The 25,456-nt window shown below is 37.4% G+C and overlaps 2 protein-coding genes across 2 annotated transcripts in view; one reads left to right on the forward strand and one right to left on the reverse strand.

Moving 5' to 3' along the window:
* Window positions 1-1,625: 1,625 nt before the first annotated feature.
* LOC125230108 (putative inorganic phosphate cotransporter) overlaps window positions 1,626-25,456 on the forward strand; it is a 44,951-nt gene continuing 21,120 nt past the window's right edge. Inside the window, exons 1-2 of the mRNA XM_048135132.1 lie at window positions 1,626-1,765; window positions 6,257-6,378. Coding sequence (XP_047991089.1) covers window positions 1,735-1,765; window positions 6,257-6,378 — 153 coding nt within the window. The 5' untranslated portion in view covers window positions 1,626-1,734. The remainder of the gene's footprint in view (window positions 1,766-6,256; window positions 6,379-25,456) is intronic.
* Window positions 10,549-18,172, reverse strand: LOC125230111. The gene is made up of 2 exons (XM_048135134.1): window positions 17,996-18,172; window positions 10,549-11,547 (listed from the first exon to the last, which is right to left on the reverse strand). Exons 1-2 carry the CDS (start codon window positions 18,008-18,010, stop codon window positions 10,669-10,671), a joined length of 894 nt encoding a protein of 297 aa, XP_047991091.1. The 5' UTR covers window positions 18,011-18,172; the 3' UTR covers window positions 10,549-10,668.

The following is a 25,456-nucleotide window of genomic DNA, read 5'->3' on the forward strand; positions in this document are numbered from 1 at the left end:
AATACATGTTTCAGGTTTTTTGAAAATTTGACCCCTAAAGGGGTGCAAAGGGGGTAAAGTCAAAAACACAATATGGGTATCGTTTTTATGGTTTATCGGGTCGCTGATCACGATAAATACAACGATTTTTAAATCTAATGAGGTGGAAAAGAAATTTTCTCCCCTGTTATTGTGCAATGGAGTTAAAATATCCAAAATAGCCATAAGTAAGTTTTTATCTTTACTTCTGGTTCAAGAGATTTCAAATTGACACGGAAGTTCCTTAGAGGAGCACTAAGAAAGGATTTTTCAAAGTTCACCTCCTAGCATGATAATTTGACAGGGGCAAGGACAGGGACAGGGCCAGGGACAGGGACAGGGACAGGGACAGAGACAGGGACAGGGACAGTAACGGGATAGGGTTAGGGATAGGGATAGGGATAGGGATTGGAATTGGGATTGGGATTGGGATTGGGATTGGGATTGGGATAGGGATAGGGATAGGCATTGGGATTGGGATTGGGATAGGGATAGGGATAGGGATTGGGATAGGGATAGGGATATGGATAGGGATAGGGATAGGGATATGGATAGGGATAGGGATAGGGATAGGGATATGGATATGGATAGGGATAGGGATTGGGATTGGGATTGGGATAAGGATAGGGGTAGGGGTAGGGGTAGGGGTAGGGGTAGGGGTGGGGATAGGGATCGGGATCGGGATAGGGATAGATATAGGGATAAAAATAGGGGACGGGGACGGGGATAGGGATAGGGGAGGGACGGGGACAGGGACGGAACGGGGACGGGGACAAAGATAGAGATAGGGACGGGGATAAGAATAGGGATTGGGGTCGGAATAATCGGTCGGCAATCGATATTTAGGCAGTGTAAAATGCAGGTGGCCCAGTGGGAAGGTATTAGTAAGTAGGCATCGGCGAGTATCCTGCATCCGTAAACTATTACATTCAATGTGCTGTAAGAAGATCGTTGTTTGCTTGCCTTTTATATGTTTACGTTTGCAATAAGTATAAGCAAAATGGAAAAAATTGTAAGCGATAATGCAAGGAAGTACTTTTTACCCTACCGACCATAGCGTCGAGATACTGGCTATGTGGGTTGTATGAAGTTTCCCCAGTATAAATATTTATATAGGTAAAATACATACATATTCGCACCTACGCTGTGGTCGCTGTGTAACAATTCTACAATCATTGCAAGAATTTCTTTTAAAACAATATTAATATGTGTAAGGTACAGTCAGCCAAAACCGGACCGTACAGCAAATAGATCAGTTACAATGGCCCTCCAGTCGAGAATTGCCCCGCTTTACCTTAATCGAAATAATCGCGGACAGATGTACCTACAAAGAAACCTACGGATCCAAATGAAAATCTTATTTTTTGTAAACGTTTCAATAAGAATACTTTTGTTACGCGGGCGAAGCCGCGGGTAAAAGCTAGTATGCCATAAATTCATATTATATTCATATCATTGGCACTTTGGTTGTATGCATAATCTTTGTTGCTGAGTGACTGACTGTTTAAATCTTGGTAACTCTATTCTTGAGTCAAAGACCAATTCTGTGAAAGCGAATCTCTTGTTCACACAACGCCGTTTTTATATACTTACACAGTGAACTAAAACAGATAAGCAGCATCGACGGTTTCTATCGCATCTGCCAGATGCGGTATCGCATCAGTGAGTGACGCACGTGTGAATGACACATCTCATTTGCGCTTAAAGTTATCAAACATGGGAGTGAATGAAGAAAATGTGAGACCCAGTAAGTAATTACTTCTAAAATAAAAACAATAATACTAATCATAAACTAAACCTTAATATAAAAATAAATACCTAAGTAAGAAAAAAATATTAAGAACTAAGTAACCTGCTTAGGCATGGGGCCGTAGACACTGGTTACTACTATGATTGTTCAACGTGGACATTATGCACATTAACAAATAAAAAATCAGTAGGTATACTTTTAAAGTTTCCATCTTACAATTCGGCAAAATATAAAAATATCAAATAAGTTCAGCGAAGTAATAGTTTTTTTTTAATAACGGTATAAATAACTAATAGTCGATTTTAAAATGTAGATTTTAAATTGGTTCAACTACATTTCTCTTGGTACTTTTACCTTATTTTAAGTTAAATCAATGAATTACGAGGAAAATAGATTTTTTTTAATTAACTGGTGCATGTTTGGCTATTATTTTATTAACCTGTTAAAAATATAGTAAATAAATATAATGTAACGTCTAACCCATCCTTTTATTTATGTTTGCGAAAACAATTTTACCCTGCCAAGCGACCACAAAAATTCACTTATTACTTGAATTACCAAATTTTCCAATACACGACTTCATATCCTTATTAAAGAAATTCCTGTTCGGGATAAGTTAGCCTTGATTATGATTTTTTCCTTATTGCATGCCGTTTTCATTGCATCTATGAAAAATTATCAATTTATTTGCTATTAAACATTAAAGGACTCATATTTATTCATTAACTTGTTTTTACCAAAGGCTTAAGCGAAATAAGTTTTCCTCAAGTTATAGCCAATGGGAAAATCCATTAACGTTTTAGATTATATTTTAGGATGTTTTTTTATAGGATTAGATGCCAAATTGGCAAGAACAAAAAAATAATAATTCCGTTAGGTAAATCTATCTATTTCTATCCACATAATTATGTTTGTCAACAAAATCCACAAAACAATCTACATAGGTGTACTTTGTGAGCCGCTACTTAGTTTTGAAGTAAAACCTAAAAAAAAAACAAACAAAACAAACATAAACATAAATAATTTTTCATCACACCCGCACTTTAAATGTGCTATTGCGCGCAGGCGGAGCGTGAGTTATAGAGAAATCGTTCTCCCAAGGGAAAAATGAAATGTCTTGTACCGTACTTAACTTTTTTACATCTATTTACATATTTTTTGCATTGCGCGATATTACAAACTCGAGTCTTTAAATCGCTCCGGCAAGCCGTCGCGATATAACTTACTCTCGTTAGTAATATTCAACTTCCTCCCCTTGTCGCACAATGTACTATATTACTGCAGGTCAGTATGTTTAGTAAAAACCTGAGCTTCATATTAAAACAAAATAAATAATATTTTGTATTGTATGAACGTAGATGTGTAGTCCAATGCGCACTTTGCCAGTTGTATTCTTTTTACGAGACTGTCCAAAAAAGGAACGTATTATTTTTGCATAATTTGAACTGACTTGTTTAATGTTCATATTCTTAAAATAACCAAACATTGAACCCGTTAGTGTGACCTTCTCAACTAATTGGAGCGTTGCGAATAAAAACAAATATCAATAATGGCAAAAACAATTTGATCACTTTTTACAAACGGCCCTAAACTTGCGTAAGCGAAGCGACTTTGTTCATTAGGGTATCTTTTTTAAACGCATTTATATTTGTATTGCGACTGAAATCTCAAACTTTACTAACTATCAAGTACTTAGATAAAATCATCTAAAATACTAAAAAATGACCTTGCAGTTTACTCAACGTATGCATATTAATGGTTAAAATAATAATATGGTATTGTCTTATGGGGAAAACCCATATAATATAAAAACTCGCACTCACACGCTCTAGTTCAGTACAAAAGCAAATAGTGCAGTAGTGTTTCCATAACTTTGACGACCGGTCTGGCCTAGCGCGTTAGTGACCATGCCTGCTACGCCGCGGTCCGGGGTTCCCGGAATCCCGGTAAGAGCATTTATTTGTGTGATGAGCACAGATATTTGTTCCTGAGTCATGGATATTTTCTATGTATATAAGTATTTGTATATTATGTATATCGTTGTCTGAGTACCCACAAAACAAGCCTTCTTGAGCTTACCGTGGGACTCAGTCGCACTATTCGCCAACAAACTGGTACCAGTTTGGCGAAAAGAAAAAATGTAATATAGTCATAAGTTTTTTGAAATAAATAAATAAAAATAATAATAATCTGTGTAAAAGATTTATTTATTTAGGTTGATTGCTCATGTCGATATTAAAACCTTGAAATACAATGAATAAATATTACGTTACCTATTTGCATTTTGGATAACTTATCATGTTGTACCTACTTATCTTTTCATGCAAGTATCTGTCCATTTTAAACCAATAAGTCGTAATGACATTTATATAAATGACAATGACTTTAAGATATCTGATGCAGGTCTGAAAAGATAAAATAAAATGCGAGTAGATCGCTTGTTTGTTATTACGATTGATAATAGACAATTTTAAATATTTTCTTTCAAGAAAAGTTATACTTTATTACTAACTCAGGTTTCTGTTTAGTTTATTCAGAACTGATCCTCTAATTCTATTAAAAATAATCTTATAGAAGTCATAATAACATTGAATCCTATTTTAAAATAGAACAATCAAATGAGAAATATTAATCTGCATAAATTCGAATGTAAACATGCGGCCAATATTACTTTTTAATAAATAATTTTATAAATAAATGTATTACATTCTTTGTAACAAACTAATTTCAGCAGTAGTAGAGTAAACCCGCCTCATTTGGTGACACGCCTTATTCGGTGATACAAGCTTTGAAGCACTATTCCGAAATATGATTTTTGGTTGTTTCACCGAATTAGGCGTGTCACCAAATGAGGCGAGTTTACCCTATTAAAGCATGATACAGATTTTCTATACACCGTCTTTTTTCCATTAAATTCGACACGTCGTTAGGTTCATTATAAGGAACCATCCTGTATAGGTATCACTTTTAGTTAATTGAGTTTATTAGTTTGCCTAGCATAAAAAATTATTTTTACATTCGTCTTTTTTCATCGATACACTCATGACTGTGACTCTTTTATTTATCAAAATATTGCAATGTCTTACTGCAAATATTATTGCAGCAAGAAAATAAAAACAATATTATGTATTAATTATCAATATTGTCGTAAGACCCATTGGTTCGATTCAAAGTTACAAAATGACGACTGAACCCGATACCTCGTGTTCAGATAAGAAACCAACGGGTCGAAAGGCAATCTTCCAACGTCCATAACATAAGATTAGATTCACGTGCACGTAAAAACAGTTTGCTCTATAAACAACACTTGCCCTACACGATTTTGTATATTTAGCAATAAATATTGACCTTTTTAAATATACTTTGAATAAGAACGTGTTATGATATACGAATAGAAGTATGTAAACAATGTTAGCTAATATAATTAGCGTTCTAAATTGATTTTGACTGTTATTTTGTTTTGTAATTCAATACGCTTAATTTGGATTCAGGTGATAATGTTGATACGAAAATATATTTATTTTTTAAGAACAAAACGTTACTAAAAGATCCTTAAAATACCACTAGGGAACAAATCAAATTATTTTATTGAATATTTTTCGATTTGTTCTTTTTTCAAGTAGTCACACTACTATATATAAATTATAAATTTAAATAGATATCATACAAGAAAGAAAAAACGACAGGGCCCACTGGTGACCGAGCCGGGAATCGAACCCGGGTCTTCACCTTACGCGGCTAACGTCTTCACCACTAGACCGGCGGCGGCGGCGGCTAGAGGCGGGCGGGTGGTCTAGTGGTGAAGACGTTAGCCGCGTAAGCTGAAGACCCGGGTTCGATTCCCGGCTCGGCCACCAGTGGGCCCTGTCGTTTTTTCTTTCGTGAATGATATCTATTTAAATTTATACCTGAATAGAATTAAAATATTATAAATAGCCTCTTCGGTTAGCGCAATAGTTACTCATGAAATAAAACCATGAAAACGGATTTTCATATTGCGAATGCCCCGTTGACCACGGGATGTACCTATTACAAATTCATTTTACGCAATTTAATCCGTTTTCATAGTTATATTTCACAATAAAATATTCTTTATTGGATGAAAATAATAGATATCAGCAACATAGGAGAAGGCATCATAGCAAAAAGGCAGTCTTATCGACAAAAAGCTCAATATCTTTTAGACAATAACGTAAAAGTAGCGGAAGTTTATATTTTTAGACAGGTTAGTAGGAATGTATGTTTATAAAACCCTGTCTTATAATTACCAATTACTATAGAATATTATGTTTAGATTAGGTTAATTACTAGTAAATAGTTCCTAAGGCATGAGTGTTTACTATTTATTCACGTATTTGTATATATTTTTCTTTACCTAAGTACCCACATTACAAGCCTTCTTGAACTTACTGTGGGACTCAAGTCAATATGTATAAGAATGTAATATGTATAGATTTCTATATTGTACCTATATTTATTTATTTTCAGAGGGCCTTGGCGTCCGGCATGCACAAACGGCATTGCTCTTCCTGGCGATGCTGTTAGCTTACACAATGCGTGTCAACATGAGCATGGCCATCGTCAGCATGACAGACAAAACGAACGAAAACGTAAGCTACAACATATATAACTACATTTTCAGAAGGACTGGGCGTTCGTCATGCGCAAACCGCGCTACTGTTCCTGGCTATGCTAATGGCTTTTACTTTTACTATGTGCGTCAATATCAGTAGGTATGGCAATCGTTGGTATGACTGACAAGACCAGCAAAGATGTAAGATAATATTTTTTTAAAGTTCATGGTGCAGTTTGGGAATGGGCTAAATTAATAATTCATGATTACGTTTTGCATATAATCGGACTAAACTAATTTCCTTATATCCAAAGCCCTTTATGTTACTCTACAAAAATAAGAATGTTTTATAAATATTGCGGGAATATCTCACGTTTAGTTGGTGGCGTTCTAAAGGTCTGTAGTGACAATTAGTGGTTTAACTAGCAAATAAATTCTAGAAAAGGTTCCTTTGTCCAGAGTTCGAGACTATATCTAATATTAAAGCATCCTTTAAGAATACTTGAGTGTTTGTAATGAAATTTTATTTAGTGTAGTTTGATCGTAATCAATACACTAAGAATGCTGAATTAGATCAAATACCACTAGTATTTAATTGTAATACATCTTTTGCATGACGCATGGCACTATTTTACTTACCTATTTCAAAATGTAATTGTTACTATGGAAAGAAAAAAGTTTATAAAATATAAATCTTGCCCGTTTATGGCAATAATAGTTTACCTAACTACGTATATTATTATAGTGACAAGTGATATTCATCAATTTATAATCACATATTAAATTTTATTTTATAATCCAACGATATCTCTAGTTAATTGCGACGTACTTATTGTACATTGATGCTTACTTAAGACATTCTTAAATTCAACCATTCATTTGTAAACAATGAGTTGCAGGTCCATTCAAACGTACACTGACATGAGAACGATATCTAAATGATGTCATTACATTATTGTCACTGTGCGTCTCACTCGCACCAACACAGCTACAGTCAAGCAAGTGAAATGAACATAATATCTGAATTATATATTTTAGACGTATTTAAGCGCTGGTAGCCTAATATGTAGTGGTAAATGCAGCGTGCGATTTTCCATCTGTAAGTCGCGGGTTCGAAACCCGACTCATAAGTTAATGAGTTTTTCAAAAATGATGTCCAAATGTAATTTGATATATGCGAGTCGCTTTTCGGTGAAGGAAACATTGTGAGGAAACCGGTCGAATCCCTATAAAGCCTGGTTACCCTTCGGGTTAGAAGGTCAGATGGCAGTCGCTTTCATAAAAACTGCAAATGCCAAATTTTGGGTTGCAAAGCGGACTCCAGATTAGTCGTGGCAAATGCCAGAATAACGCAAGGGAGGATGATGATGATCTTTTAGATGTCATAATGATATCAGTGTACATAGGTTTGAATTGGCTTGTTATAGATAATAAATTACACTAGAACTTATCGGTCAGTTATCTGAGGGGCTCGTCTGGTCCGGGTCAAATACATATTAAATGTACTTGAATGTATTTATAGTTCCAGGAAAGTTTTGCATGAAGGATCTAGTAAATATCTATGAATTGGCGCGTCTCATGCAATTCTGTTTATTTTAATTAACGGTTTAGTGTGCTAGTTTTCATCCAGCAGTAGCTTATGTGAATTTGATGAAATTTTGAATGTAAATCTTCTTGTCCTTACAATCAAAATTCAACTTCATTCATTCATTTTGTTTCCAAATATTTTTTTTTTCTTTATTTTACATATCAGCACTTACAGATAGATTATGTATAATACAGTAGACGATGGCTGGTGTCTTCATGTAAATTATAATTAGTCTTTGGGAGCTCACAAGAGGCACCGCTTTTGCTTAACCATCACTTGCGTTTTTGTCAAAACATTATTATTTATCATTCTGTTTACATAATAATATTATTTGGCAAGTAATAATATTACAAATTCAATTTATTAGGTATTTACTAGCTTTTTTGGAGTGAAACTAGCACAACGACACTTTATATTAAAACTCGATTTTTTTTAAATATTAAAATAAATTAAAAGTAAGTAGTAAGCTTTTGGATAGCCAAAATTGGTAATATATTGGTAAATTGGTATAGACCAGGAGCGGCTCACTCCGCGTTTCTTTCATACATTCTGGAGGTCACGAGTTCGAGGCCCATAAAATTTGACGATCTTGTCGCTGCGTAATACAACTCAACGTCACATGCAAGCTGTTTACAGGTCATTGACACTTGTACTTTTATATATTCTGTGGCTATACCTTCATTTTTAAAAGGGTCGTGCATAGATCTTTAAAACCCTACATACTTAAAAGTCTATTCCCCAAAGCCAGCGCCCGCCGGTTTCCCGCGCATGCGCGCAGTAACGAAAAAATTTAAACGCATTGTTTGGCTCATCTGTAACCATGGCAACGTGTTCGGGAAGCCAGCGGGGGGTGGCTTTGGGCAGTGTAAAATACAGGAAACAGTGCGAATTTCACGAAAGTTATTCTAGAAAACTATTAATAAATAAGTGCATGGTCGTAATAAAAATATTGTGTGCAAGTGTTTAACTGAGTCAAAAAATACTCGTGGCGTTTTTATTAACAATTTTCGGCTTCGCCTCAAATTGGTAGGTACCTACGCCACTCGTCTTTTTTGACCTCCTTTAACAGGCGTTAAATACTATAATACAATAAGACGGAACAAATGATGTTATTTCTTGCGCGTTTCTATTTTATTTAATATAATATTTAAAGAACGAAGTCAAAGATCTGACTGAACTCTCATAGGTTAATTAATTGGAGATAATATTTTGATGTCCAACGGAATATTCCGTAATGTTCATTAAATGTTTATTATACGAACGGCAGCTGCGGTTGATTAATTAGCCATTTGACTTGATGCTAATTAACATAGACATATAAAAAATATGGGTGTGTAATGATTGGTATAACTTTTTTTGGTATAGTAACATTTGATATAACAACATTTGGTATATACTTATTTAGAGGGTATAATCACTCATTTGACATAATTAACATTTGGTATAACCACAAAATATCTACTTTTATTTTGTATAATCATTATTTCGTATAACACTTATTTATAATAATCGTGGTATGGTATAACTATCTATTGATATACGACTACTATAATATAACTAGCAAACAGTATAAAACATTTCATGAATTAATTTTATTCTTTTTTGAAGGGATCACAGTTCTAACCTAACCTAACCTCCTTTTCTGATAGCAGTACATATGTTTAAGGGTCACAGTTCTAACCTAACCTTACCTATTTGTCTGGTAGCAGCGCGTTGTGTGTAAGGGTCACAGTTCTAACCTAATCTACTTTTCTGGTAAATGATGGATCTAATTTATTGTGCAATTCTAACTGTGCTTTAGAAAGAATTTGTGTTATACAATTTATTTATTATCGGAAATAAGCATTATATTCAAAGTAGGTATGTTATAATAAATGTTATTCGAAAAAATGATCATTATATTAAATAACAATTATACAATTTGTCAGTATATTATTTGTTGTTAGATGATTCAATAATTATATCAAATGATCGTTATAACGACTAAAAATATATCAAAAAAAGTTATACCGATCGATACGCACCCAAAAAATATATGTACCTATAGCACCCTATAAGTACGTACTTTTTAGTCAACTTGCAAAGCGAAGATCTTTAAATTTTTTTAGGGTCGTTTGAATTTTTGTAGACAATTTGTCCCTATTGCAATGTGCAATGAATTATATAATAAGTTTTTTGCAAAAAGTCAATTTTTGGCACAAGCTTTTATCACCGACTGTACCTTTCTTTCAACAGTCATCTAATGCTCTCCGAGACGTTTCTAAAAACCCCTAACACAGAACAGAGTTCCTATGACCACCTTTCTGTTTCATCATCAGATCAGCTCCATGATACAATAATATTGCATTGTCACGTGATTTACATATGTGTGGAAAATTTCATCTCAATCGGAAACCAGGAAGTGGGTCTTTAGCTTCTACGTTTTAACCCAAACTAACATACTGACAAGGCAGTTGAATAAAAGCTTGTGAAAATACCTATTATAATGTTACAATTCTTGAATGTTTATAAAGTTGTGTAACCTTAAGGTAGTCTATCCATTCCATACTTCCATACTAATATTATACTAGAAAGCTTATTTAATATAGATTATAAAAAATATAACTTTTATCCTAATACTACATTGTAGATTAAACATACTATTAAAACTAAAGTTAAATCTAAAAATAAATAAAACTACATAACAAACTATACCTACACACATATAAAAATATTTACCTACCTACAGTAATAACCTAGTTACAAAGAAAATACCCCTTCCAGTAGGTCTGCTTGCGGCATGGACCCCATGACACTGGCGGCGTTACCTCTTTGTATCGCAAGTGAGATACGTTGACAGAGGTACGCGCCAGCCCTGGGGTCCCCTGTGGTGTCGACCAGCCGTGCCGACAGTGCCCCCATGAATGATTTCATATCGGCCGACCAGGGACCCAAAGTCTCAACTGCGAGCGCCGCAAACTCGTAGTCGTTGAGCAACGACGAGTATTTACGGCGCTTGAGAATTTGGGCCTGGTCAGCCGCAGCTCCGGCCTGAATGCGAGTCCCCTGAATATGGGACTGAGCAAAAGTGTCTACACACGTTGCGTCCCACACCAGGGTCCTTCCGAGTTTCCACGGCACCAACGTCGCTCCATCGGGCCGCTTGCCGTCGTCCCTTGTCATGCCCACGGGTTCCAACACCGCAGGCACGGAGACGGTGGCAAGCGCGCGACGGACCAAATCGTTGATTGTGCCGTGGCGGAACATTCGGCCGGCGCTTCGGGAACATGAGAGGCCGTGTCGGCCCAGCCGGTCCACGTCCTTGCCGCAGACGCAGGTATGCGGAACACATATTCTGGACCCAAGCCTCAAGCATATTGCTATCCTTAAGCTGCTTGGATCCAGAATAGTGCCAATCGCTCGCGATGGTAGAGCTTGCAGCCAGTGGCCCGACTCGGGGGCTGAAACTGCAAGGATGCGCGCACGTTCAGAATCGTCTGGACTTTGGTCAATTAGTGAGGCATGGGCTATTTTGAGACGTGGGGAGTCCCAATCCCGCTGACAGTGGCGGGCAACTGGGATGTCCGCACTCGGACACGACTCACACCATGCCTCTCTGGCCTCCCTCAGGTTCGCTATCTCGCCGTGTGCCTGCTATACGGCCACAACTCAAAATTTTTAATTTTCTGGATTATTGCAGATTCGTATTCAAAATCGTTCAATTTACGACCTTATTTCGAGAGCCATAGCAAAAAAGGTCCTTAAAAGCCTTTTTCTCACAAGTGGCCGTATGGAATAGACCATAAATTGTCAGAAGATTCACTGCAATACGGCCACTTGCCAGTCTGTTCGCATGTAAACCGACGGCCGTTTTGAGTTGTGGCTGTATAGCACACGTTTTAAATGTAAGTTTTGAGTTGCGTCCTAAAAATTTGAGTGATAATTGCGATAAATCCCTTTAAATATTGTGTCACAGCAGTCAGTATAACACTTATTATTACAAAATTACCAGCCCGACCCCGAAACTACTACACAAAATTATTAAAACAAATCTGAACTTTGTTTTTTTACAAGTGAACTGTACTTGTAAGAAAACAAAGTTGAGTTGACTAATATGGCTCATTACTATCATAATTATTTTTCCAGTCTTAATTTATTTATCGTATGGTTTGCACGAGTTACACGTTGTTCTCTACTTAAATTATTAATAAACTAGACTTAAGATATTCAACGGCATTTGTCGAAACTGTCTTAAGATCTGCCCTTTTTCCGCTAAACTTGGTTATGGGGCACTCGAAGGCTATATGGTGCACCGTCGGATCTGGGTGGCCACATTGTCACTCCGCAGACTCGCGCCATCCCCATCTGCACCACAGAGTTGAGCAGTGCCGATGCCTGTCCTGATACGGCTCAGCCGACACCAAACCTGTCGAGGCTCCTTAAATCCCACCGGTCGGGTCCCAGTATCGAATTCGAACAGCTCTGTAGGAAGAGCTCTGGCTACCCAGTCCATTATCCAGAGGCATGGATAAGAGGCTTACTTGTGAGCCACTTTAATGGAATTCAATATCGGGGGGGTAGTCGAGACTTCAGTCTGAGAGACTTTAGCGCGTCGAGGTCTCGGTGGATGGGTAAACTTGTGTCTGCTCCGAATCTTGGCGATTTTACGAAAAAGGGAATTTTCTCGGCGGAAGTTTGGAGGTAAAATATGACTCAGCACCGGCAACCAGTGTGTGGGAGTTGGTTTTAGGCAGCCGCTGATGAGTCGCATAGTGTGGTTCAGCTGGGCGTTACCGCGGCAGTATGGATGCTGTTTAACCACGCTGAGCAGTACTCGGCAGAGGAGTAGACTAGGGATAGCGCGGTTGTCCGAAATGTTGCTGCGTTAGCACCCCAGGTAGTGAAGGAAACTAAATAATTAATGAGCTGGAAGAAAACTACCACGATACGTTTCGCCATTTATTCCTAGAGTGACATACAGAAGAACATAACAATCAATACAAAATATAAATTTAAATATTTTGACATTTAACTTGACCACAAACACTAAAAGAGTTCGTAACATCCTCCCACCTTTTGGGGCAGAGGCCCAAAACTCTTCCTTATATTGTGTCTGATCTGATGGCACTTCAAGTGGGTACAAACGTTGAACTGCTCGTGTATACTCTCCATCAGCAGTGCGTACCTTGGCTACTCTTATGTAACCGTCAGCACCAGCAAAGGTTTCTACAATCCTCCCTAAAGGCCACTTAATACGCTTAGAGTCTGTCTCTATTAAAACTACATCACCTACCCTTAAATGAGAGTCCCTCTCCTTGCCCTTCTGGATGAGCATCCCAATGTACTCGTTCCTGAACCTTTCTCGTAGATCTTCCCTCAACTTATGAAGATACCTGAGGCGCCTGTTGAGTGAGTCATGATCGAGCTGGTCTAAGTCCGGCATCTCGCTCGAAGGAAGCCCTTGTGTGAATCACGCGGGAGTGATGGGTTTTAGCTTATCGGAGTTGTCCGCGACGTAGGTTAAAGGTCTTGAATTGATCAAAGCCTCACAATCGTGCATCAAAGTCATCAGCTCTTCGTATGCTAATATCTTCTGGCCTAAGTTTCGTCTAAGGAGGTCTTTGAGAGAACGAGCAATTTAACGTATTAAACGCTCCCAAATTATCCATACCTCCCCTCCCGACCGCAGAAAAAGAAGACCGGCTAGGTTTATACTTGTCAATTCGAAGGCGGTAGCCGGTTATATTCTGTCATGAGGTAAAGGTGGTGGTAAAGCAATATCAGCATGCTGTAATAACTACGTAATAGCTTCTCGCTTATCTACGTTTAATTGAGAGTTAGGCCATTCACTTTCTTTTGCTTTTAGCCAGGCAGGTCCCTCCCACCATTTGCTTTTCAGCAGTTGTTTGGCGTTGCAGCCTCTAGATGGTAAGTCGGCAGGGTCCATTATGCCTGGTAAGTGACGCCAATCTTCCACGTTTGTATGTCGTCGGATTTCTTTAACCCTGTTCTTGACAAATATGTTCCAATCACCTTCAGTAGTAATCCAGGTAAAAGCTACACTTGCGTCAGTCCAGAAAAAAACGCGGCAGTTTGACATATCTAAGGCTTGTTTAACCTGAAGATATAACCGTGTAGCAATCAATGCTGCCATCAGTTCCAAACGCGGTATGCTGACCTCATGGATTGGGGACACGCGCGATTTGGCTTGGACTAGTTGTACAGTGACTTCTCCTTCATAATCACTTCGTAAGAAGATAGCAGTTGCAAATGAAACCTTGCTTGCGTCACAAAAGACATGCAGACTGTTTTCACATTTGTCTATAGGCTTACAAGTAAGTCGACGTGGGATTCGGCAGTCGTTCAGCAAGTGAATATGTTTAGACCACTCCAAAAATTCCTTTTGTAAATTATCAGGTAGCTCACTGTCCCAACTCAGGCGTAAATTCCAAGTTTTCTGTAATATTAGCTTAGGTACAAGTGTCACTGGACATGCCAAGCCGACAGGATCAAAAACTTTCTGAGTTATAGAGAGCAAACTTCTTTTTGTAACGTTTTCTTTTATGCCAGTACCATGTGCGAAGTTGACGTTACAGAATAGTTGGTCCATATTGACGTCCCACATAAGGCCGAGTACAGAGAAGTTATTTTCATTTGAAATAGTTTCTATACATTTGGACATGGGAGTAGTCACCCAACCTCTTAAATCAAATTTCGCATCTGACATAACTCTTTTTGCTTCTTCTATGAAGGTTTCGGCTTCTTCTTCCGATTCTAAACTGATGACACAGTTGTCAACATAGAATGAGTCCCTTAGTCGTTTGGCTGTATCCTTAAACTCTTCGGTGTACTTCTCTAAGTAGTAGTTTATTGTCGCACTTAGAAGAAATGGACTACAAGTTACACCAAATACGACTCGATAATGGCGGTAGGTTATAAACTCTTTCCTTTCATTATTCTTCCACCACAGGAATGACAGATATTGTCTGTCTTCTTTTTTTCAATGATATCTGCAGAAATGATTTTTTAATATCGGACGTTATCCCAATCGCATGTTTTCTGAACTTTATTAGTAGTTTTGGAATTAATTCCAGACAATTCAAGCCTTTTTCTAGAAACGAGTTAAGCGAATTATTCTTAATGACAGCGTAATGGCACAGGTAGTGTTTAGGCTTCGATGCGTCATCAACTTCTTCGATTATGCCGTCCTTTAACCAATCTTCGAAGACATGTCCTTGTCCATAGCTATCAAGCTTTTCTAGCTTCTGCGTTGTTGACATCAGTCTCTTTTCAGCTAAATGTTTGTCATCAAGGAGTTCTCCACGATGTGGTTTCCACGGTAAGTCAACTTCGTACCGTCCTTCGTCATTAATCTTGATCGAGTCTCTAAACTGATCCTTTATGACTGTATCTGTCAGCGCCTTATTCGCAATTTCCGCTGGATCTCGTATTCCAAGAGTTTCTAAGTCCCAAAGCTCTGATATCTGCAAATTATTCACCAATACTACGTTCGTCAAGACACTGCATGTGTTTGTAATGGGTCCTTGAAGAGTCCAACCGAATTTGGTTTTAATCGCAACGAGGTTATTGTTCAGTTCCAGAAAACTTTTAGTGAGCAAGGCGCCTGCGTGATCCGCGCCGATCAGTAGCCCGATGTCGGGTGCGGCCGCGTCGCCGACGTCGCTCAAAGTGATGTTATTCCTTTGCAACTCTTTGAACATCTCGTGATTTATATTTAAACGAGGAACATACCCACAGAGCGTTGACTTCCCTCGCGCGGTCATTGTACATTGAAACTTTTTATCAAGGCTTCCTAAAGTAATCGCGTATGTATGAAACAGTTCCTTTTCAGTTTCTATTCCTCCAAAAAGGCAATTTGACACGATTTCGTTACCGATAGGTTTCAAGCCTAAGCTTTCAATAATGTCGCGACGTAAGTATGTCTTCTGCGCTCCCGAGTCGATTAAACATCGTACCTGTATACATTTATTATCGCTGACAATATTTGCCATAAACGTTTGCAACAGTGTGGTACTAGCCTTATATTGAGTTACGTTGTTACTTAAGTTTGACGTTCCAACATTCGAATTTTTCACGTTTTCAATTTGACTTGACGTTTTAATGTCAGGGCACATCAATACAGAATGACGTTTGGAGCAGAAAAGGCATTTTGTAAAATTCTTGCATTTTTTCGCATTATGTCCCGGTTTCAAACAAATTAGGCATGCTCCTTTTTTATTTAACACTTCCTTCCTAGCCTCATACGACATTTTATTAGCCTTGTAGCACTCGAAGCTGCTATGTGATGCCTTTTCACACCAAACGCAACAAATTCTCTTACCTGCGTCTTCCGTGGACACAAAGCATGCCGCGGTAGGTTGTTGAGTAGGAACGCTATGCAAACTGTCACCCGATGCTATCCCGCTGCGCGCGAGCTGGATCCGCTCCTCCGACTCTACTTCGCGTTTCAGGAACTTCATAAGACGGTTCAGATGATCGTCGCCCTTCTCCTCGGTTGCATGGGATCTCTGCCATGCTCGTAAAACAGATTCGGGCAAGGCGGACTCAACTAAAGGGAAAAGTAAAGCAGCATATTTATCTATAGTGACACCTAAGCTTTGCAGTGCTAATAATTGCGTATTTAATTTATCGTATAAGTGGCCTAATTTATAAGAAGTATTACCTTTTGCTTGTGCTAGTACAAGGTTAAGGAGCTCACGCACATAAATGTCGATCAACATTTCATCACGCGCAAACCTGGACTTCAGTTGCTCAATAGCCTTCTTGTAGTTAGCTCCCGACGGCGGAAAGCTCTCGACGATCTCTCGTGCTGGAGTATCTGGAACAGTGCACTGGTAGAGGTACTGAAACTTATCTCCGTCGTCAATTGTTTCGTCGTCGTGGATTTTCTGAAATTGACACCAAAAACCAATCCAATTTTTAGAATTTCCGTCGAACTTGCGTAACTCAAATTTTGGTAGGCGAAATCTTCTTGTATGACATGCTGTACTGCATGTCGACTTCTCACAATATTGATGAGACTTATCTGTATTATTCGACACATCGCTGCCGCTAGACTTGCGAGACCTCTTCACGCGTTCATTCTTCCGGGAAACGCTGTCGTACATGACTTTTATACGCTCCCAGTCGGTGATATACTTATCGCTGGTCATGCAATCCTCGTAAATTTCGTCTTCAGTCATCTCGTCCGTTTTTAGCCACTGTTCTTTTATACGCTGGTCAATGTTGAACAGGGAATCGGCTCGAAGCTGGAGTTTATTGAAGGCCGCGGTGATATCGTCGATATTTGCCGACTCTAGAATAGCGTTCATTTCACTTTTCGCGATTGTAAAAAGCCTCCTGGCTACACTACGTTCTTTTTTTAGTATTTCCATCTTATTTAACGGTCGCCAGATGAAGGAAACTAAATAATTAATGAGCTGGAAGAAAACTACCACGATACGTTTCGCCATTTATTCCTAGAGTGACATACAGAAGAACATAACAATCAATAAGAAAACATAAATTTAAATATTTTGACATTTAACTTGACCACAAACACTAAAAGAGTTCGTAACACCAAGATACGTAAGCTACAAAGTTTTATTTGTTTCAATTTTAAATTATTAATATTATTTGGTAATGACGTAATATAATGTTGATGAATATAAGCTAGTTACACATAATTATTGCTACCGGTACTGGCAAAGTTCATAAATAAAATTATTTTAACTATATGGTGTTTTTTCATATATATTTGCATGATACCTTTATCCAATAATATCGTTTAATTTTGGACGCATCTCAAAATCTTAAAAAAATGTTTCTGCAATACAGCCATAACTCTAAATACCTGTCTTTCAGGCCTGTTATCTTAAAAAAAAATTTTTTTTAGTGAAAAGTGGCGTGATATTATGAAGGGTTATATCATTCTGAGTAAAAAAAGCTAAATTTCAAATTCGTAGACCTAAAACTCAAGAAGTAAGATCCTATTTAACAGCCTCAACTATACTCTCAAAACTTTGAGACGCGATTTCTCGAAAAAATGGTTTTTTGAATTGTGACCGTATAGCAGGCACACGGCGATCTCATCGTCAAGCATCGTGGAACGGTTTAAGATAATGCCGACGAGAGAAAGCGAACCGTAAGCAGAGGACAGAAAAGCAGGTAAAGCCACGCTAGACGATGTGCGAACACCCAGTCCCCCAAATCTTATTGGGAGAACCGCTTGGGTCCATGACCTATTTTCAAAATTAATGTTTAAAATTTTTGATAACGAGTCCTGGAGGGAGGAGTCGATGGATGAAAGGATTGATGTGAATTTCCAAATTTGACAACTACGGAGTAAATACATGAATTTTGGGGTGAAAAGACAGAAACGGATGATGAAAAGCGCAATATGGGGATTAATTTTAAACAGAAGATCAGATGTACTATTGAATAAATTAAGTTTGCAGTTTACTACAGGGGTGACGGATTCATCGAAAATTGGGGAGCCTAAAAGGGTGAGGGATGATTTAGAGTGGACTGAAATATTTGGCAGTAACGTTGAATTTTGTTAAAATTTCGATTTTTTCTTCGGATGGAAGGTGATCTGGCATGAAAATCTCACATTTAGTAAAGTTTAATGAAAGGCCGATTTTTGAAAAGTGATTAATAATGTATTGGATATCCTGGAGAACGGTTATGGCATCGCCTCCAAGGGATCCGTCATCTAAATACCAAATTTTGAATTTAATTTTGTGATGATGGGATGAATGACTAGACCGAAAATGGCGGGCCCAAGCGGATCTCCTTGCTGACAGCCCACGCTCGAAGGAATAGTTTTATCTCCAAAGAATAATTTTGAAGGGGCTCCGTAGCATTGCCAAAGGTAATTAAAAAGTGCAGGCAATTTTGTTTTAACTTCTGCTAACAGAGCCCCGCGGTCAACCGAATTGAAAGCGTTTTTGACGTCTAATTTAACGAATACCTCATAATCCGAACGATTCAGAAACGTGCGCGCAGCGTGCACTGCTGCCTCGCAGCCGCCCTTGATCCCAAAGCCCAGCTGCTGAGGTTTAAAGGCGGTTGTCAGTTGCTTTTTTATCTTCCTGCAGCAGAGCCTTGAAGCCAGTCTTCTTATGGTGCAACCTACGGCGATTGGGCGAATCCCACCATCTTTCTTTGCCAAGGCTACAAGATTAGCACCATACAACAACGGAACAATCTCGGGGTGTACGCGTCCTGATAGCATAAGGTTTATTAACCCTGTGAGTTGTCGTAACAGGTCGGATCTTGCTTCGCCAAGGGACTTCGTAGTTAGATCCTTTAGGTGTTGCGGGGATAAACCATTGATTCCGCCAGCAGACCCGTTCGGAAACGATGATATGGCTTGCATCACTGCGTCCTCACACACATGGATGTTAGAGTCGTCAGAGCCGGGAGGGGCTGGCAGCGTGGAGGAGGCGGCAGGGGAGGGGTGTTTTTCTATCAAGGCGGCATAGGTGTCAGGAGAGTGCGCAGCCAAGTCGTCACGTGAAAATAAAAGGCGAGCGGCTCCACTAATATCCCCTTCCGAAAATTTATTCTCAATTAATTTAATTTTGTCACTGTGTGAATTATGAGGTCTTCCTAATAAATCGTCTGTATAATTTTGATTAGTTGGAAAACTAGCTGTCGAATGAGAAATAAATGATATGTTATTTTTTATTTGGGATGTCAGTGAAGCTTTGTTTGATTTGTCTGCGTGCAAAACTATATGGGGCAAAGTAAAAAGGCGCTCCCATGCTTGAATGGAATTTTCAGTGACAACCTTGCCTACGCACTCTGCGAGGCAGCGTGCGACACTGAAGCGTGCACCACGGGGTATTCTCTTTATAACAGGATTTTTAGCTTTAAGTAACCCTAACCTATCCGCCAGAGATATTTCCACTCCTGGTGGTGTAGAAGAAGCAGTGTTGCCCCGGGTGGGGGATGCCGGCGCAGGTTGAGAGGCGCTGGGCAGCGGGGGTCGACAGCCATACGGGTGCCATGCTTGGCAGCAGTATGTATCGCGAGCCCCGCCGACCTTTGTATTGCTTATTATCATTGCAAACGGGGCAACATAGCAACTCCGGGCGGTTAGGGCAGGGTTGAGAGGACATAACAACATTACTTCTTAAAGGTAGGTACTTATCTAAGAAAAACAACAAATTATTTCAAGCGTAAGGTTACAAAATAAAATAAAAATAAGCTATAAATAAACTAAAACTATGTATAAAACGAGTTTATACTAGAAGAATAGGTAGGTATGAAAAATAAGGGGATAGTCACGACTTGAAGCACGATTTCACACACACACTTTTACTGGCACTATTTTATGGGTGGGGTTGTTAATATACACTGAAGAAGGCAGGAGAGACTTTTTGCTAAAATGTTTGATGAAAATCGGTATTTTGTACACTATTTGCACAAAATATAAATAAACATTTCACGAGTTGACAGACGTCATCGTGGCTCGGCTACGCAGCGCCGCAACAAGTTGGCCCGGGCTGCGGTCTCCGTGAAGTAATACTCGGTTCACACATCGTCTATAAGTAATTTAGTAGCAGTTAAGCTCAAGACATAAGAAATATTCTCCACATCAAATTTATTTTCAATTTTATAAGATTAATTTAAATAAATTAATAAATTTTATAATTTTATAATTTATTTTATTTATTCTTGAATTACATTTACATTTTATGGAATTTTAAAATAGTATTTAATTCGTAACTCGTGTCGATTTAAAATCTTCCTTTTTTACGCACTTGTATCGTACGACGTTTTTCAGTACAGATAGCCCTCCGAAGTTTCGACCTGACATATAATGAACCACTTCTCGCACTAGTGCGTAAAAACCACCATGAAGATGCCTTAATATTAATACACAGCCAAATTATATTAATGTACTTAACTTCCCATTTAATATTTTAGTTGCCTGGTTAATTATATGCCTTTATAAACGAAATTAAATGACTGGTAAGTACATAGTTTTGTTAGAGTATAATTATAGCTTGTAAAATACGATGGAAAATACAGCTGAAACAATAATAGAATGACAACCAGCACCCTAGAACAATGTTGGTATATGTGACATTATCTGGTTAAAGGGACTTTATTGTCGATGGCGCTTACGGCGTTATGAGCGATGTTCGTGTACAAATACGACACCGCGGGACGTAAGCGCCATCGACAATAAGGTCCCTTTACCCAGATAACGTCACATATATGTTTATAGTAGCTTTTATATATATTTTGTGATAGTAGGAGGATTATACTGCGTCATATAACTTAAACGATAATCACTATCTAGACTGCAGATCATGTGAGAAAAAGATAAGTAGCTGTATTAGACTTTAAGTATTATGTGCAGAGATCGGAAAAATTTGCGTCATTGCTCGCAATAATGTGGACATGGCGTCTCCAAAATTAATCAAATAATTATTCATTTAATTAATTTCTTACTTGACATATAATTTGATTCCTAATAGTCAATAAATACAAAAGTTGATGACGTTCTTGACAATTTACAGTTCATTTCACAACATTTCAAATCCATTTTGGTTGTAATAGAGAATTTACAATCTTCTTCAAATACTGTCGAATATACTTTAAGTAAAATAATAAATATATTAAATAATCTGGACAGTAGGTATACCAGGAGAAATAGGTAACCGTTTGCAAACTAAAATCAAAGCCGTCCTTGACAGAAATCCCGATTTTGAGGTTATCGCCCACAACTTAGAACAGAAAATAAACTGAATTATACTGAAATAATAATATTCCTATAAAACTACTTAAGTTTGCCCCATTAACATCAGTGGATTGTGAGCGGAGTTTTTCAGCACTTAAGTATGTTTTTGATGTAACAAGAAATAGACTGACTGCTGAAAATTTGGAAAAAATAATCAATCAATCAATTATTTATTCATGATAATTACAATAAAAATACACAAGTAAAAAAACAGAAACAGCAAATAAAAGAAATTAAAACATACAAGTTACCACGAAATGGTCCCGACTCAGCATAAATGCTAACTCGATAAATACTGATTATTTTCTTTAATAAAACTTTTGTATTTATTGACTAGGAATCAAATTATATGTCAAGTAAGAAATAAATTAAATGATTAATTATTTGATTAATTTTGGAGACATGTCCACATACTTGGATTTCATTGAATAAGGGCCACTTGCACCAACGAAAATGGAGGGTTAACCCGAGGGTTAACCCATTGGGACTATTTTGCCACTGTCAAGATGATATAAGCTAATTGTTATTGATTTTGGTACGGTAAGTACGACAGTGTACGGTGAGTTGGCACTTGTAAATTGATAGCTAGATTTTACAAGAGCACGTGGACTACCGGCCGTTGACGACAAAAAAGTGGCTAAACGCTTTTCGAGATTAATTATTCATCAGCTGCTCACTATAACATTAGTTTACTGCATAATAAGCTATCGATATTACACTTTAACCCATTACTCCTCTATGTCCACCTCTCAGACGAACTGTTTATGGCAGCAGTTCGCCTGTACCGCGGTTCTGTAAGCTTCTTAATGCGTGTAGTGATCACACTGACATACATTTTGACTCGCTAAGTAAATTTAAACAGCAAGTACATAGTTATCTATCCACATCTAGTGTACTGAATCATCTGTAGAAGAATCAGTTACCTTAATTATATATTTAATAAGTTATTGTTTGCGGGACCTTTTCTAGTATTTCTTTGTATGAAACGCATGCTGTGTTTACCTGTAAGTAATTGTTGCACTTAGTCAGTAAACCATTTGCTTGTATAAATTCCAATTTCTTATAGGCCAGTGTAAACAGTTGTTGGTGAACCAAATAAATAAATAAATAAACAACATGAATGAGCAAAAGAAAAATAAGAATTTATGTAAGCACGTTCCGTCATATACACAGGTCTGTTGTATCTTCGGGCATTTAAAATAATGTACGAGTAACAAAATCTACCCTCAAATGGCTCCTTGAACCAGTTGAGTTAATGAATAGTAATTTATTATACTAGTGCGAAAAAAAGGAAGTTCGAAACGAGTGGCGATAAATCAAATCAATTCAAATCGACACGAGTTACAAATTTTCTTTTCGCACGTGTATCATACGACATTTTTCAGTACAGATGGCCATCTGAAGTTCCGGCCTGACATATAATGAACCACTTCTCGCACTAGTGCGTGAAAAAACACCATCTGTACTGAAAAATGATTTTTTTACGCACTAGTGCGAGAAGTGGTTCATTATATGCCAGGTCGAAACTTCGGAGTCTCATCTGTACTGAAAAACGTTGTACGATACACGTGCGAAAAGGAAATTCGTAACTCGTGTCGATTTAAAATACTCCGTTTGGTCGTGTTTTAATTTATCGCCACTCGTTTCGAACTTCCTTTTTTACGCACTTGTATCGTAATGTACTATGTTCTACTCGTCGTCTGTAATCTGTCAATTAGGACACCACAGACTAAACTATCCAGACTAACTATAAGTGCTAACTTTTCAGTGTTGGATACTCTATGGCAGTTCCGACTCAACTATAATATAATATCTCATTATAGTTGACTTTAGTTAACTGTAATAATTTCAAAAATAGAACTTCATACAATTTCTATAGTAATTTGCGATACCTGGCCAATTTTTCTGCATCTGAAACACATTTTTTTTTATCTGTCGCGTTATCGGCCAATCAGAGACGACTATTACAAACAATTGGTTGCTAGGCAACGGTGAACGACGCTATTAACATTAATTTTAACTTGAATGATGATATTTCCGCCCATTGATGATGAAGATGATGACTCGTAGAAAAAGTATTGTATACAATTAGTGATATAATTAAGCTTTTCATTCTCGTACCGTACTATTAGGCCACTCAGCAAGCTTCGTGGCCTAAACATGGTACTCGTCTGAAAAGCTGTGCATTATATCACGATTGTATAATATACTAAAACGACCGAATAAGAAGTTTAAAAATAGGTCGCTCAGTGTTTATATTTGATGATCAAATGAACTTTATTTTATTAAAACTAAACTGTCGCCTATTTTGTCCCAGATCAGTTTAATGTTTTCAAGAAAGTTTGACAAACAAATAATTACTTCTTTAGGAATTTATCATTTAGATAAATTGTCTGACTTTTAATTAAAATTTGCAAGTATTTATGAGTTATTGCGAAACTTGACAGAGAAAAATTTTAAATAGTTTTGGCACATAAAATATTTAACCTTTGTAAATAAAATAAAACTATGGAAACGGATTAAATCGCGTATAATGAATTTAAAATACATCCCGACGTTTTGAATATTGTATAACTGGCTTTATTAATAGTGTGTGAACCTGCCTTAGAAATCTATATTATTTGTGGTCATGGTTCGTTAATATTTCTTGTAAGTGGGTAGCTTTTGCACATTTTAATTTTTCCTCAGTCGCCCGTTGACCACGAACGCTGTAAAGAGTTCGAAACGTCGGGATGTATTTTAAATTCATTATACGCGATTTAATCCGTTTCCATAGTTTTATTTCATGAGTAACTATCGCGGTAACCGAAGACAATACTTTGTAAATAAATTAAATATTTTATCTGTCAGCAGCTATTTAAATTTATATAATTCGATGTGTATAATAATCGATGAGTTCTCAAACTATCAGTAGTTTTTCCGAGGTTAAAATTATATATATGTACAGGTACAGTCGCGTTCAATAATTATGTTACTAACATGAGTGTCGCAAAAATGTGCTCGCTGGACACGTACAGTCAAGACCAATAGGCTAGTTTCCTACATTTAAAATAAAATATCTTATCAGTGTATGAAATAAAGCACTACATAATTGGAAGAAAACATGGACGGTAGTTATGTTTAAATATAAATTTACATAATATGTAAATCTGGATAAGTATCTCAAGTATCATATTATTATTCTTATAATTTATATACACACATCTCTTTTAGGGTTCCGTAGTCAACTATTTTATCCCTTATAGTTTCTTCATGTCTGTCTGTCCGTCTGTCCGTCCGTCCGTGGATAATCTCAGTAACCGTAAGCACTAGAAAGCTGAAATTTAGTACCAATATGTATATCAATCACGCCAACAAAGTGCAAAAATAAAAAATGGAAAAAAATGTTTTATTAGGGTACTCCCCCCCCCCTACATGTAAAGTGGGGGCTGATATTTTTTTTTATTCCAACTCCAACGTGTGATATTTGTTGGATAGGTATTTAAAAATGAATAAGGGTTTACTAAGATCGTTTTTTGATAATATTCATATTTTCGGAAACAATCGCTACTAAAGGAAAAAAACGTGCGTCCCCCCCCCTCTAACTTTTGAACCGTATGTTTAAAAATATGAAAAAAATCACAAAAGTAGAACTTTATAAAGACTTTCTAGGAAAATCGTTTTGAACTTGATAGGTTTAACTGAGTGAACTACTGAGTTTTTGAGAAAAATACGGAAAATTACGGAACCCTACACTGAGCGTGGCCCGACACGCTCTTGGCCGGTTTTTGTTTTAAATAAGTGTTACAGTAC

Source organism: Leguminivora glycinivorella, chromosome 10 (assembly GCF_023078275.1).
Source record: "Leguminivora glycinivorella isolate SPB_JAAS2020 chromosome 10, LegGlyc_1.1, whole genome shotgun sequence".
In the NCBI taxonomy this organism is placed as follows: Eukaryota; Metazoa; Arthropoda; class Insecta; order Lepidoptera; family Tortricidae; genus Leguminivora; species Leguminivora glycinivorella.